Source organism: Solanum lycopersicum, chromosome 1 (genome assembly GCF_036512215.1).
Source record: "Solanum lycopersicum chromosome 1, SLM_r2.1".
NCBI classification, from domain to species: Eukaryota; Viridiplantae; Streptophyta; class Magnoliopsida; order Solanales; family Solanaceae; genus Solanum; species Solanum lycopersicum.
Window position 1 is genome coordinate 66,660,820 of NC_090800.1, and position 14,260 is coordinate 66,675,079.

A 14,260-nucleotide genomic window follows, 5' to 3' on the forward strand; every position below is an offset into this window, starting at 1 on the left:
TTAAATCTATTTAAGTTAAAATACATAAAATAAACTAATTCAAACGGGCTCAGGTTAATTATAATGCAACACATCACATTCCTCAATCAACTAACTTTATCTCTAAATTAACTGAGATTGATTATATAATTATTTGATTTTATTTGGATTCATCTCATTTTCAAATTTCAAATATTCAATAATTTATTATTTTAAACAAATAATTCCTTAAGCTCATAATTTTTTTCATATGACGCATTTAATTTTGCTATCGCATATTAATTTCTAATTAAATTGAAAATATTCCAATCACAGCCTAAAAGAAGAAAAAGAGAGAATAATCTATATGTATAGAGGTGATTAGTAAGAGTAGGAGTGTTCATAAATTTGTTCTGATTGATTATTGGTTAAGATCAAAATCAAATTAATTGAATCAGATTTCAAATTGTTAAAATCAAATCAAACATAATATTTATTTATTCATTTGGTTGTTATCGAATTCGAGTTGATTTAATTTGGTCATTAATCATTTATAAAAATAAAAGAAATGAAAAATAGAATCATTCAAATGACATGAATTTTATGTGCCATTTTAGATCTTATAATTCTTATATCAAAACTCTTATTATATTCAAGGCATTATTTGTTTGCACTTAATGGATGTATGAATCTTAACCATTTCGATTCAGCCCATTAAGTATGTTTGACTTTTAGATCTTGAATCATTCAAATTTAACCCATCAAGTTTATTTGTTTTATTTTTTAAAAAAATAACTCTTAATAGGTCTGAAGAGGTGTGAACGAATCAGATCTGTTGGAGACTCTTAACAACATTCAAAATCAATTATCAAATAATAAATCGTTGTTTTTCTGCTTTGGACATGCCTTTTTATCTCATAACTAAAAATTTTCTTACCTCATAACTAAAAACTTTGTTTCTCTCTTTTCTCAATCAAACACCTATTTTTCCCTTTTGAATCGATAAGTTTTTATAAATCTTTTCAAGTATTTTTTTATATAAATAATTTTCTTGTATCGACGTGTGTCAAGAACATTGGTTGCAATAATAATTTTGGTTTTTATCAAGATTTTTGAATGACAAATACTACTCCAAATTATGATTATTAAAACCTTTTTTTAATCAAAAGTGATAGATTTTGTTAAAATAAAAATTTTATACTATTTTATTAATATAATATTCAATTTTACTTGAACATTCAGATATTGAAAACAAACAACATTAATTATTTAGTGTTCAGATTTAGAGACCACATCTTAATATTCAGATGTATATTCAAATCAAAACACCTCGATCTTAATGCAAATTTTAATATTCAGATGTACATTCTAATTCAGATCTCTAAATTTTAATGAAAACAAATGAGGCCTAAGTCCCTTACTTATATTATTAGTTAATTCAATATAGTAAAAAAACACTCAATAATGCATTAACTTCTAATAGTATTGCACATATAAAAAGCACATTATATCTATTTTTTCATTAGAATTCCTAAAAATAATATACTATGCATATATAATTATATAAAAATAATATACTATGCATATATAATTATAACATATATATAATTTATTAGTTAAATTGTAATTGATTTTTCTCCTGCCAAGAGCTTGAAGTAGAAGGTTAAAATTTAATAAGAGAGTGAAGATGAAAACATAGTCGAGTTGAGAAGTAGAGCTTCAAAGGGGAGTGAAAGAGTATGAGAGGGTTTTCCTCTGTAGCTTCAAGGGCTTCTTCACCTGCTTTCACCAATCTCTCTAAACAAAACCAACGTTCACTCAGACCCATTACTCCGAAACCCTCAAATCTTGATTCTGTTGCCACCACTAGCAACCCCATTACTCAACAAAGTTCACCCACTAAGCCGAAGCCTTCATCCCATTCGAATTCCAACACTTCCGTAGCAGTTAAAAAGGTAAACTTTCGAGCAACTGTCATTGATCATAAGTATTTTTCCCAAATTCTTGCAAGAAAAGACTGGTATTTATTGCTAAACCACGAGTATAAAGCCAAGAGGGTTACTTTGAATCAGCAAGAAGTTGTTAGTATTTTGCAAAATCAAGAAAACCCATTACACCCTTTTAGATTTTATATCTGGGTTGTGAAGATTTGTCCCTCTTTTGCGAAGAATCAATCAGTTAAGGTGGTTTTAAGTAATGTACTTTTTAGGAAAGGTCCCCTTTTGTTGTCAGCTGAGCTTGTTCAAGATATCAGAAACTCTGGAAATGTAGTTACTGTGGACTTGCTTTGTGTCCTAATTGGTAGTTGGGGGAGATTAGGGTTGGGGAAGTACTCTACTGACATTTTGGAGCAGGTTTCTTATTTGGGGCTTGCTCCTAATACTAGATTGTATAATGCGGTAATCGATGCATTGATCAAGTGCAATTCACTTGACTTAGCCTATTTAAAGTTTCAGCAAATGCAGGTAGATAACTGTAAACCAGATAAATTTACGTATAATATTCTTATTCATGGAGTTTGTAAGGCTGGGGTTGTGGAGGAGGCGCTTCGTCTGGTGAAACAGATGGAAGGAGTGGGATACTCTCCCAATGTGTTTACTTACACAATTTTGGTTGAGGGGTTTTGTAATGCTAAAAGGGTGGACGGGGCATTTGAGCTGTTTGGGGTAATGAAGAGTAGGGGTATTGTACCAAATGAAGCTACTGTAAGATCATTGGTTAATGGGGTATTTCGCTGTGTGACACCAGATAAGGGCTTTGAATTGTTATGTAGATGGTTAGAAAAAGAACATGTCTTGCCTAATGTAGCTTGTTCTTCCATGCTACAGTGCCTTAGTACTAAATTTTTGCCCAGAGAAGCAGCTCAACTTTTAAGAATTTCAATTGATAAAGGTTACTTCCTGGATAACTCAATTCTTAACATTGCACTGACTTGCTTAATCAAAGGATTGGAGCTTGATGATACTTGTCAGATGTTAGACTTCATCACTGTTCGAGGTGTGAAGGTTAGTGTTGATATTTATCTTGCACTTGCTGATGCTCTCTATAAAGGAGGGAGAGTTGAACAGGGGAACAAATATATGGACCAGGTGTTTAAGGATGGTCTTGTATCTAACACATTCTTCTATAACCGGGTCATTGATTGCTTTTGCAAAATCAAAATGATGAAAAAAGCATCAGATGCTTTCAAAGATATGCTTCAGAGAGGTGTCACTCCCAATATTGCAACTTTTAACACTCTTATTAGTGGATATTCCAAGGTAGGGGAGGTTAACAAGGTACATGAGCTATTAGTCATACTACTAGAACATGGTTTTCGACCAGACATTTTCACGTTTAGTTCAATGATTGATAGCCTCTGTAGAGTAAACCGCATTGACGATGCTTTAGACTGTCTCACAGAGATGATAGAATGGGGAGTTGCTCCAAACACTGTACCATACAATATCTTAATTCGTGCACTTTGTGTCCTCGGGGATGTAGGTAGATCACTGAAATTATTACGAAAAATGCAAGGTGATGGAATAAAGCCAGATGTTTTATCCTTCAATGCCTTAATCCAAAGTTTTTGTAAGATGAATAAGATTGATGAGGCACAAAGGCTTCTGGTAAGCATGTTGACCCTGGATTTGATCCCTGATAATCATACTTATGGTGCTTTTATCAGAGCCTTATGTAACTCAGGGAGATATGATGAAGCTAAGAACTTGTTTTTTTCAATGGAAGCAAATGGATGCATCCCCGATGCTTTGACATGTAAACTATATCTTGATTCACTTATTCAATCAGGTCATACTAAAGAAGCTCAGGATGTTTTAAAGGAGTGCGGAAAAGGGGGGATGCTATTGGAACCTATCACTTCTTCATAGTATCTTTGATTTAGGAGTGATTATCACTTAATGCTCACAAGCTACGCTGCGTGTTAGCCAATCATGAACATACCATTGCTATTGCCCCATCAGGTTGGCCAAATGACTATAGGTATGACTGCTTTCTTGATAAGTTACTATTGGTATGCTGTTATGATCTCTTCTCTTTGATTTTCTACTTGTTCACCTCTTCTTTTGTTGCTGTATTATTTCTTATTTTGTTTATGAATGTCTGTTTCTTTTTGATCTCTCAGTTGCTATTAGCTTTATGTTTTCCCCGTTGATGCTTGACATAGAAAAATCTATTGCTAATAAAAGTTACCTTTTCCCATCCTTGCTCCTCTGATCACTATATTTGCAAGTGTGAATCCCAAATGGTAAAGGATGCTATGTGCGCAAGGATAAAGAATGCATACTGCCAGGCAGAGGAAAAAGTGGGATTTGGTTGTAATTAATTACTAGTCTAATGTACTGGAAAGTGGGAATGGTCAAGTTTAAAAAGTGAATGTGCTGCTCTATGGACTGGTGATGCCTCAGATGTCGCCTTTTGTGTTTATCATTTGTTCACAAGTGTTCCTATTTAATTGACTAAATAAAATACTAGACTTGTCAATAGATTATCTCTGTGTACTCTATTAGGACACATGTTTTTCTTGTTTTCCACGTTATTAAATTATCTGTGATCTATTATAGTAAGCAGCAATTCTTAATGTAATGTTGATGGAAAACCGTAAATGTTTTGTTTCCATGTACGAATTAGCTGTGATCTATTATCATAGTAAGCAGCCCTCATAGTTCACTGTAATTGTTTGATTCGCCCTTTTTATTTATGTTGGGGAAATTGGCTAAAATGACGCTTATATATACCTGAATTTGTTGTAATCATGTGACTTTCTTTAACTAAACCCTTGCAGTTTTGGGGGGATGGACTGAAGTAGAAGTTTCACTGAACACTTGTTGTGTCTGAAAAGTGAATACGGAACTCATCCAGAAGATGTTTTTCAGTGAGGTCAAATCTTAGCGGCCAAAGTTACAATAGTAACATTGAACCCTCTAATATGGTCGAAGATCTCAAAATAATATTCCAGTTCAGGGGATAATTTTGCATGATTCCTTCGTGAATTGAATTAACCTTTCCACTATGTCGACCAGAGTATCTAACAGAGAAATACTGTTGATATTCTAATCAAAATATTAGACATTCCATGCCCTCGGTGAGTGCTACGACGTGCATGGTCACTGACATATCCTACTTTACTTAATGGGCATAGGTCAATTCTGATGTGGTTGATGTCATGGAAGCCCAAGACACCTAAGAATGTTGCCTCTGCACATAGAGTGCAGCATCAGGTTCCATTTTGACAGCCAACAACTTGAGTAGGAGGCCTAGGTTACAGTGAGTTGGTGATGTATGTTTAACAAAGATGGAGAGTATGCTGAGCACCTCATTCAACATTGTATTTTAATTTTTTTTTCATTTTGATTTATCAAAGAATTTCATCAACTAAATATGCCAACATTTTGTAGAAGAATGTACAAGTGAATGGGTGACTGAACAACACCGTTAGGGGCCGTTTGGTTATTGGTTAGAGTTATGCCGGTATAGTTATGCATGGTTTAGTTATGCAGGTATTAGTTATGCGGGGTTTAGTTATGCAGTTAGGCCTAGTTATACAGGTATTAGGTATTAGTTATGTAGGTGTTATTTAGTTAGGTAGAGACTACATTATATGAATTATTAACTATTAAATATTGATTTTAATATAAATTAATATATGTTATTTACAAATAAAATAAGTAAGCAAATAGTATAAATTCTCCCTTGAAAAATAAAGAAAGGAATTATCTCTATACTTAACTAGGAGTTATGTGTTTTTTTCTCATTGTTTGTTTAATGTTTAAAGCTTGTAAAAATAAAATACTATTGATATATTTCAAGTACATCAGTTTCAAAAAAATATATTTCAAGTACATTATACTATCCTATTTTATATAATGTAAATTTCTATTAATATGATGCATGTGTTGTTTGTACATTTTTAGTATACCAAATATATAAGTTATATATAATTTCACATTCTAAATAAAAAATTAATACATGATAATTAAATATGTGGATATATTTAGTAATATATAATGCGCATATATATATATATATATATAATTAGCATATGGGCTATCAAAATTATACATTCCTATTCATAATATTAATAATAGATATTTATATTTTGATTTTAAATGAAAATAAATAAGAAGTCGTTTGTATACAAAAAGAAATAAGAAACAAAAATAGTTGTGATAATAGAATAGCTATAAAGTTTTCAATGAAAAAAGATTTTAAAATAAATTAATAGGGATAAATGTGTAATTTTAATACATGTATAACTAATATCCACATAATTTATTTCACCTACTATCCTGCATAACTTATACATAGATTCCCTCATAAGTTATATAGGTATTAATTATGTAGGATTACAGAAAAAGGCAACCAAACATGGTATAGAATTCATACATGAATAACTTTTATACAATATTTAGAACTTATCAACTAAACATAGTGTAAGTCAAGTTGACTTTTCAACCTAATAAAAAACTTATTACTAGGCATAGTAAAACTAATACAATGTTTTATACATGAATAGCATTCCCTCTTATACCGTAACCAAATGGCCCCTCAGGGAATAAGCAATCCAATCAATTATAGATACAATAAGTTTTTCCTTTCGGGCCAAAAAAATATATAAAACAAAAATGATGTATATGTATGCTATGTTGTCTCAATATTCTGGAAGGTCTTCAATGATATTGTTCTCTCTTCCTTATCAAAATGTCAGGGTGAATTAGAATGTTAAAAAAAACTGCATGATTTTCTTAATTTGGCTTATCTACTAGTAAGAAGTTGTACAATCGGATTCCCTTGATACACGTGTTCCTACCCAAGTTTAAATGGATAAATGAAGAAGAGCAACGGGGTATACTTCAGCTTTCTTGATTTTGTATTGAACGATAGCATAGCCAGAATCTGTCACTTTCTGATTGAGCTATGTTCAAACAACTGATGCTTTAATCATTCAGTTGGATTCTTGCTGCTAGTCCGTGTTTATGATTGTTCTGGAAAAAGCATGTCAATTTTACCTACTATATATTGGAGTCCTTCTAGCTTTGAATTAGAGTGTTGTCTGCAATTCATTTATTTAATATTTCGTTGCTTACCCTAGAATGGCAGCAGAGGCAGTTGCCTATTGGAAGATAATATGGAGGCTGTAATAAAAGAACTCTCTGCTTTTCTATACTATTTGGAAAGAAAGGCTTAGTAGAAATATTTGAAGGATCCATAGATAGACATTTAAGTTCCTTTTGCATCTTACTTGTATTTATGGTATAACAAGGATACTCCAGTTTGCGTAAATAATTGGCTTCAATTTGAGTTCTTAATTACGGTTTACATGTTATATATTTTTTTGTATAACAAGCAAGGGTATTATCTAGCGATTAATGAAAGCTAGAAGGACTATGAGAGATCATGACTCAAATTCCAGCTGATTCAGATAACGTCCAGCGATTTCTTCCTATTTGTCCATGTCTTGGTGGGTAAAGTAGCAGGTAACAAGTCAATCAGTTGAGATGTGTGCACGCTGATTCTCACACTACCATTATCAAAAAAACAATACAAATTTATAATGTTTGTATATAAGCATTTTCTTTGTGTTGTATCAATAACATAATTTTGAATATTAAAAGGAGGTATAGGTTGAAGAATAGGATGTCGGCTGTTCCAATAGGATAACGTTGTCCATGTCAAACATCCGGATACTTGGAGATTTTGTAGTGATAATGATCTTGCAGAAATATCGATACGTGATGCAGATATCTGAAGTGTGATTCCCTGCTGTAGTTCACGCTTGGATTACTCTTATTGGACAACTTTGTACGATAAAACTGAGGTGATGTTGCCTGGCTACCTAAATGTTAGGTACACTATAAAAGAGATGTTACACAGGCTTACAGGCACTACCAAATCTCATGGCTACATATGCACACCCTTTACTTTTTGTAGATTTCTACTCTACCTCTCAAGTCTTTAGGTTCAAAGGAATTCCAATCTTTTAGCAATTGAAAGTTAATAGAATACTCCGCCACAAGGCACTACTTTAGGTACTCCTGGTATAAGTGTGTTCGTATTATATTTTTCTTATTTTTAGGACTCCTGTCAGAGAAGTGTTCGGGGGTTAGAATTTTCGCTTGTGACTATATGTCTGCCCCTCTGGTATAGGAGTAGTATTTTTTTGTATGACAGTTGACTGTTTTTCCAAGGAGAAGCAGTCTTTGATTGATCTGCCCTGGAAAAACTGCAAGTTATATTGTAGAAATATTGATATTTTATATCTGCTTGGATCGATTGATATTGTTTCAGATGGTTTACTTTTTAATTTGCTTGTATTGGATGGCACAAAGTTCCAAATTATATATCTCCTTTGTGAACGTTGCTGTTCTACATCTATGTGGATTGAGATTGTGTTAATATTTGACATTTCAACTCAATTTTCCCCTAAAATGAGGATGAAGACTTTTAACTTATAGTTATTTTTGCATTTACTTGTGTTTTCACAGGAATGGAATGGGCTGAGAAAGCAAGCAACATGGCCAGCTATCTTCTGATCTAAAAGAACTGTTATATTGCTTGTTTTTCCATGAGATCGGGAAAAAATATGTTGGTGCTTTATATCAAACACCTCTTTGATCTTAAGAAATCTGATTTCATTTCAAGGACCTGACTAAAGGAAAAAGAAGGAAGTTACTGTCATGGTCTTATCAATGACAAAGTCCAAACAGATTTTTCTACCTGTTATAGATAATCACCATGAATATGAAGATAGAGCTCCTTGTTTAGGTCTCTCATGCATTAAACCTGGGTGTAAGTTTGCAAAAGGTTTTTTCTTGACTTCGTACACAATGAATAGTTTTTTCTTCCTTTTCATCTTTATTCTTGTCTAGGTGGAGTTGACAATACTGATGATTGATTTCAGTTTGTGTTCATGCAGCTTCTGGCAGCTATGATGAAGTTTTTTTCTCTACTAATTCCTTCAGCCATGTAAAGAAGGCCGAACATAAGTTAACAAGATGTCGCTCCTGACATGTGCCTTAAGGCCCTCGTAATGTAGGATATGGAGATATCTGATTGTCTGTGTTGGTTGAGAACTTTTATCTCAGCATGCATGATTAAAAAAAAAGTGTCGATGTTCTGTTCTAAGTTGGCCCGTTGAGGCTGGGGTGGTTATTCTTTTGGGGTTAAAAGGAGTAATGTGTAATGACAAGTCCAACCACTACTGAGTACTTAGCCTAGCAGATTCGCAAAAGGAAGGATTACGAGGAAGTGATGCTGTCCCTTTTTAACATTTTATTTGGAATCTGAGATTGGTCTTTGCCATATTTCGATATTTCCAGAAGCCCTCCTAGCTAAGTAATCACTAATCATCAAGACACAAGCCCCTGTATCAATGTATTTCTGTTACTAAATGCTTGTATGAGGAACAATAGCATGTTTCTCTTGGAAAATTGTTTTAGTGTGAATTACTAACATGTATTAGCAAATTCAGTATGTTCTGTCAAATGTAATATTTCACTAATGTGAATACTTCAAGATGAATTGTTGATATGCTTATCTAAGTAACAAAATTAGGTGTTCATACTGTCTCTTCTTCTTACCCACCAAAGCTACAATATCTAGTTTATTTCTGAGGTTAGGTGGTCTCTTGCTTCTTCTCACCTAAAATTATAAGTTATTCTACTCTTCCATGTAACCTTCCCTCAAGGTTTTAGCTTTGAGGAAAGTGTGTGATGGTTGAGATTCCTTCTTTATTAACTAAACCTCTCGGATTCAGATACAGGAATAAGGTAGGAAGCGTTTTGCCCTTAGTCAGCCTGATTTTGAAATTCGTTTTCAATCACTATTACATCAACATCCTGGCTTCAGATGGTCAATGAGCAGTACTACGTATTATAAAGGGTAACTTGTGGGGCAAGGATGGATCTTTTTAGGTTTGATTTTCAATGCAAAATACGTCAAGCAAGTAAAGTCTAGTTAGTTCAACTTAATTTAGTCACTCACCTTTTTAGACCATCCAATATTTTAACTTTCCATCGAGCAGATCACCCATTGCTTTTACTTTTCCCTATGGAAATTATCTTTGTTTTACTTGACTAATGTAGATTCTTCAACTATAAGCTTCATTAACATTCCATGCCATAATTGTAAACTTCAAATATATATATATATATATATATATATATATATATATATATATATATATATCTGCAGCCATCCCGCAGGTAGAACATTACCCAACATGAAGCATTCTCTTCAATCTTTAACCCTGACCTGTTTCTTGTTTTTCCGTTTCACACTAGGTGACATATATGCTTTCTACTTTTCTTCGAGTTAATTTCTCATATGATCGCTCAACTAATAGTGCTATTATCTCAAGAGCTTAGTTTCTTTGTTGAAGAAAATTGGAATCGAGAAGAAAGACTTTCTAAGGCAATAATAACTATTAACTAGTTGAGGGATCGACCATATGAGAAATGAACCCCTATTCTTCTTGCTCCTTTATATTGCTGATTTTCATATATATGACATTAATGTAGATTGTTGTTTGATAGGTAAAGTAGATGATTATGAGGGTCAAACCGCCGCTGCAGGAGTACTTGGAAATGAATATTTACCTAACTATGGAGGAACAAATGGAGGATATTCATCTGAAAACGGTGATTCACCTCAATATGGTGGTGGCACAATTGATGCTCGACCTGACTATCTTTTCTCTAAGGCATTGCAATGTTTCACTGATAAGCATGTAAGTCATTCTTACCCATGCAAATGATGGATGTTCTCACTTTATCTTTGGTATATTTCTCCGACACGTTTTTGGATAGCTTTAATACAATTTGAAATTCAATAATGGATGTGTAACTTAGTTCAAATACTGAAGCTGCAGATTTACAGTAGTTGTGAAGAGTCTTACAGATTGACTGAGACAGGGGAGCTCCATGTACCACCTGAATATACCGATCAATACTGCAAAGGACCCTGCTTGGAGGAGACTCACCATGTGCTTAATTGTCTTGGAAGCATACTGTCGCAGTTCAGATTTTATAATAAAGCCACCGTCAGAGCAGTCGAAGAGACTATCAAGGAGGGATGTAGCTATGGCCCTGAAAGAGGTTAAACTTTCTCCACTTCACTATACAAAACTGTCCAGTATATTTGTTCTGTTGATAAACTTATTGGATATGATTAATTTGTTTCGAGTTGGGAGTACGTTTAAAGAAACAAATCTTTAATTTATATACATTGACAGTACACTATTCAATGTGTTTGGATCTTCTTGTCTCTTTATCGAAACTGAACTCATTCTGAAATATGTCAACAGGTCTTTTCAATGTTGCTGAGCACATCCTAGCTTATGACAACACTGCTTTTCGTGCTTCAAAATCGTCCATGCTGCATAGCTTTGTTCTGATGACTTTGGCCCTTATTTTCTTCCTTTGAAGCAATGTTCACAAGTGAAGATATTGCTGGAAAAACTAGCGTCTGATTTACATGCAACGCTCTAGTTTTTGACTAGTGTGTTGATCATGTGGTACTAGTAAACAAAAGTCCATCTGTTCATTATTAGATATTGATCAGTATGAGAATGTTGTAGTTGTAACATCTATTTATTGGATATTCTTGTTCCATATGAGTTGTTGTAGCCTTGTAAATATGCATCCATAACTCTTGAAACATACAACTGTACTTTCTTTCTTTAATGATATCTAGTAAGTTTTTTCTTTAATTGATAACTAAGTTTTTCTTAATTGCGAGTTTATCTTTTAATTAACTATATTGAGAAGAAAGGAAAGGGCTCCCAAAAGATATTAAGATCAATTGTGATTGATGAAAGAAACAACGAAACATAACAGGAGATTAGTTACCGCGATCAAAATACAACAGTTGCAACCTACTTTGATTCGGATTGACAACAAAATCTGTGTCTCCTTGATACACACATAAACTAAACTAAAAGGGGCTCATTCATCCTCTTTCTCTCTCTCTCTCTCATCAATTTCCTGTTGAAGGAACTCTGCATTCTACTCCATCAATGGCTTCTTTGAAGGAACTCTGCATCTTCACAAGAAATGTTACAATCTTCCTCTCAAAATCAAGAACCCAAGTTTCTGTTTTCTTCACTCTTTTCTTCAGCACCTTAACTCTCCTCATCTTCATCATTTTCTTCTCCTCTCCCTCCGTCATCACCACCAAGATTCTTGCTTCTCGTCTTCACTCCCACTCATTTTCTTCCATTCATGAATTTGATTTAGTACCAGTATCTGATACTCACACAACTAGCAGTACAGTTTCAGCACCCACAAACTTCCCAACAAAATCATGGATTCATGATGTTACTATTCAAGAAGAGGACAAATGTTGTGATATTTTTGATGGTGAATGGGTACAGGACAATGATCTTCATCCGCTTTATAAACTGGGTTCTTGTCCGTTTATCGACAATTCTTTCAACTGTTTCAAGAATGGACGTCGTGATACAGATTATCTCAGGCTCAAATGGAAGCCACATGGTTGCGAAATCCCAAGGTTCAATTCTTGATTTATAATCCCCTGTTTTTTTCTCACAAATCTATCTTCTTGTTGAATTCATCTCTCTTTTAACAGGTTTGATGGGTTGAAAATGCTGAAGATGTTAAAGGGAAAAAGACTGGTTTTTGTTGGAGATTCATTGAACAGAAACATGTGGGAATCTCTGGTTTGTGCTTTGAGAAACTCACTCATCGACAAGAACAGGGTGAACGAAGTTTCGGGCTATCGTCAGTTCAGAAGTCAAGGATTTTATTCTTTCAAATTTAAGGTTCAATGAACTACTTATACTACTAGTTATTAATGATTTTCAAGTTTCTTGAATTATATTTGTTTTGTTATGTGTAGGATTTCAAATGTTCAATTGACTTCATAAAATCCCCATTCCTAGTTCAAGAATGGAGGTTTTCGGATAAAGCTGGAGCACGTCGTGAAACTCTACGTCTCGATACAATCCATGGCTCTCTTACTAAGTACCATGATGCTGACATTATCATCTTCAATACTGGTCATTGGTGGACTCACCAGAAAACTCACAAAGTGTAAAGATTATATCAATCTTCTGTTGCTGATTTTTTTTCTTCCAAGAAATGATTTTTTATTAATTTTCCCTGTTTAGGAGTAACTACTTTCAAGAAGGGAATCATGTGTATAACAGATTGGAAGTGGCAGATGCATATACTAAGGCATTGAAGACATGGGCACATTGGGTTGATACAACTATCAACAGCACCAAAACTAGAGTGTTTTTTAGGGGATATTCAGCTTCTCATTTCAAGTAAAACTTCTCTTTTTTCGATAGTCTACTGACTCCTTTTAACCGCTATGCTTTCTTCATTCTTATAATTTTTGAGGATCTTTCGGAAACAATCTCTCATTTGCGTACGCCCTACCTTCTCCAGACCCCTTGTTGTTTGATAGGCTAATGAGGGGAATTCCCTTTTTTGCAGAGGTGGTCAATGGAACTCAGGAGGAAACTGTGATGGGGAGACGAAACCGATAACAAACGAGACTCAATTAGGTCCATATCCATGGATGATGAGAGTTCTTGAATCAGTAATATCAGAAATGAAGACACCAGTTGTTTATCTCAACATTACTAAGATGACAGACTACAGAAAAGAAGGACACCCTTCAATTTTCAGAGGGGCAAAATCAAAGAGGAGGCCAGGGATGTTTCAAGACTGCAGCCATTGGTGCCTTCCTGGTATACCAGATTCTTGGAATCAGCTACTTTATGCAACTTTGCTTCAATCACATCAGAAGTCTTCCCATCCCAAATCATTCTCTCTTGGCCTTTTTCACTAAGGTCTTGTAATGTGTAAATATGATCAAATGCACATTTTTGCTTTGAAAATTGGTTCCAAGTGATTACTGAAGTTGAGACTAGAGGAACAAAAGTGTGGAATTTTTGAAGGTCCGTTGCCTAGTGATACTTTGTATTTTTTATGTTGTCTTGCGGATGAAAAACTATTAGTCTCTTCGTATCAATTTATATATAGTTTGACATGTGCTTACCAACTTTGAACTCTTGATCTAGTGATTAGGAGAAAACTTTCAACCAGACATTCACTATATAGTTTGATATAGTTTGACTTGACATAAAATTTATGAAAAAAGAAAGATTTTTGAAACATATGCTATAAAATAAGTTTGAGATGTGTGTGACTACAAATCATATCATTAAGGGTGAAATGAAGATTTTAAAATTAAATTGTTATTAAATATAGATATAAATCATATTTTTAGACTTACTAAAAAAAATAAATAATATAAATTGAGATGAAAAAACCTA

At 33.6% G+C, this 14,260-nt stretch overlaps 3 protein-coding genes across 7 annotated transcripts; all 3 read left to right on the forward strand.

Moving 5' to 3' along the window:
* The first annotated feature begins 1,572 nt into the window (after positions 1–1,572).
* On the forward strand, positions 1,573–9,515 carry LOC101258690 (putative pentatricopeptide repeat-containing protein At3g16890, mitochondrial). 4 transcript variants are annotated; one of them, XM_010320552.4, is made up of 3 exons: positions 1,573–3,939; positions 8,442–8,745; positions 8,873–9,515. In XM_010320552.4, the coding sequence occupies exon 1, from the start codon at positions 1,698–1,700 to the stop codon at positions 3,825–3,827; it is 2,130 nt and encodes a 709-aa protein (XP_010318854.1). In that variant the 5' UTR covers positions 1,573–1,697; the 3' UTR covers positions 3,828–3,939; positions 8,442–8,745; positions 8,873–9,515. The 4 variants fall into 4 exon arrangements, with proteins under 4 accessions (XP_010318854.1, XP_010318851.1, XP_010318856.1 ...); XM_010320549.4 differs by having other exon boundaries at positions 1,588–3,939; positions 8,858–9,515; XM_010320554.4 differs by having other exon boundaries at positions 1,594–3,939; positions 8,442–8,760; positions 8,858–9,515.
* Positions 9,516–10,133: 618 nt separating this feature from the next.
* Positions 10,134–11,665, forward strand: LOC101258403 (uncharacterized). Of its 2 annotated transcripts, none has more exons than XM_004228949.4 (4): positions 10,134–10,238; positions 10,491–10,684; positions 10,826–11,051; positions 11,261–11,665. In XM_004228949.4, exons 1-4 carry the CDS (start codon positions 10,178–10,180, stop codon positions 11,377–11,379), a joined length of 600 nt encoding a protein of 199 aa, XP_004228997.1. In that variant the 5' UTR covers positions 10,134–10,177; the 3' UTR covers positions 11,380–11,665. The 2 variants fall into 2 exon arrangements, with proteins under 2 accessions (XP_004228997.1, XP_010318844.1); XM_010320542.3 differs by having other exon boundaries at positions 10,142–10,238; positions 10,820–11,051.
* Positions 11,666–11,777: 112 nt separating this feature from the next.
* LOC101267553 (protein trichome birefringence-like 4) lies at positions 11,778–13,881 on the forward strand. The gene is made up of 5 exons (XM_004229024.5): positions 11,778–12,465; positions 12,544–12,736; positions 12,814–13,007; positions 13,085–13,243; positions 13,416–13,881. Exons 1-5 carry the CDS (start codon positions 11,972–11,974, stop codon positions 13,771–13,773), a joined length of 1,398 nt encoding a protein of 465 aa, XP_004229072.1. The 5' UTR covers positions 11,778–11,971; the 3' UTR covers positions 13,774–13,881.
* Positions 13,882–14,260: the final 379 nt, after the last annotated feature.

Bases quoted from the DNA above. Each gene is read 5' to 3' on its own strand.
- LOC101267553 (XM_004229024.5), top strand. From the start codon at position 11,972: ATGGCTTCTTTGAAGGAACTCTGCATCTTCACAAGAAATGTTACAATC. The intron at 12,466-12,543 runs GTTCAATTCTTG...CTCTTTTAACAG, and splicing joins CATGGTTGCGAAATCCCAAG to GTTTGATGGGTTGAAAATGC. The intron at 13,008-13,084 runs GTAAAGATTATA...TTCCCTGTTTAG, and splicing joins CACCAGAAAACTCACAAAGT to GAGTAACTACTTTCAAGAAG.
- LOC101258690 (XM_010320552.4), top strand. From the start codon at position 1,698: ATGAGAGGGTTTTCCTCTGTAGCTTCAAGGGCTTCTTCACCTGCTTTC.
- LOC101258403 (XM_010320542.3), top strand. From the start codon at position 10,178: ATGAAGCATTCTCTTCAATCTTTAACCCTGACCTGTTTCTTGTTTTTC. The intron at 10,239-10,490 runs GTGACATATATG...GTTGTTTGATAG, and splicing joins GTTTTTCCGTTTCACACTAG to GTAAAGTAGATGATTATGAG. The intron at 10,685-10,819 runs GTAAGTCATTCT...CAAATACTGAAG, and splicing joins AATGTTTCACTGATAAGCAT to CTGCAGATTTACAGTAGTTG.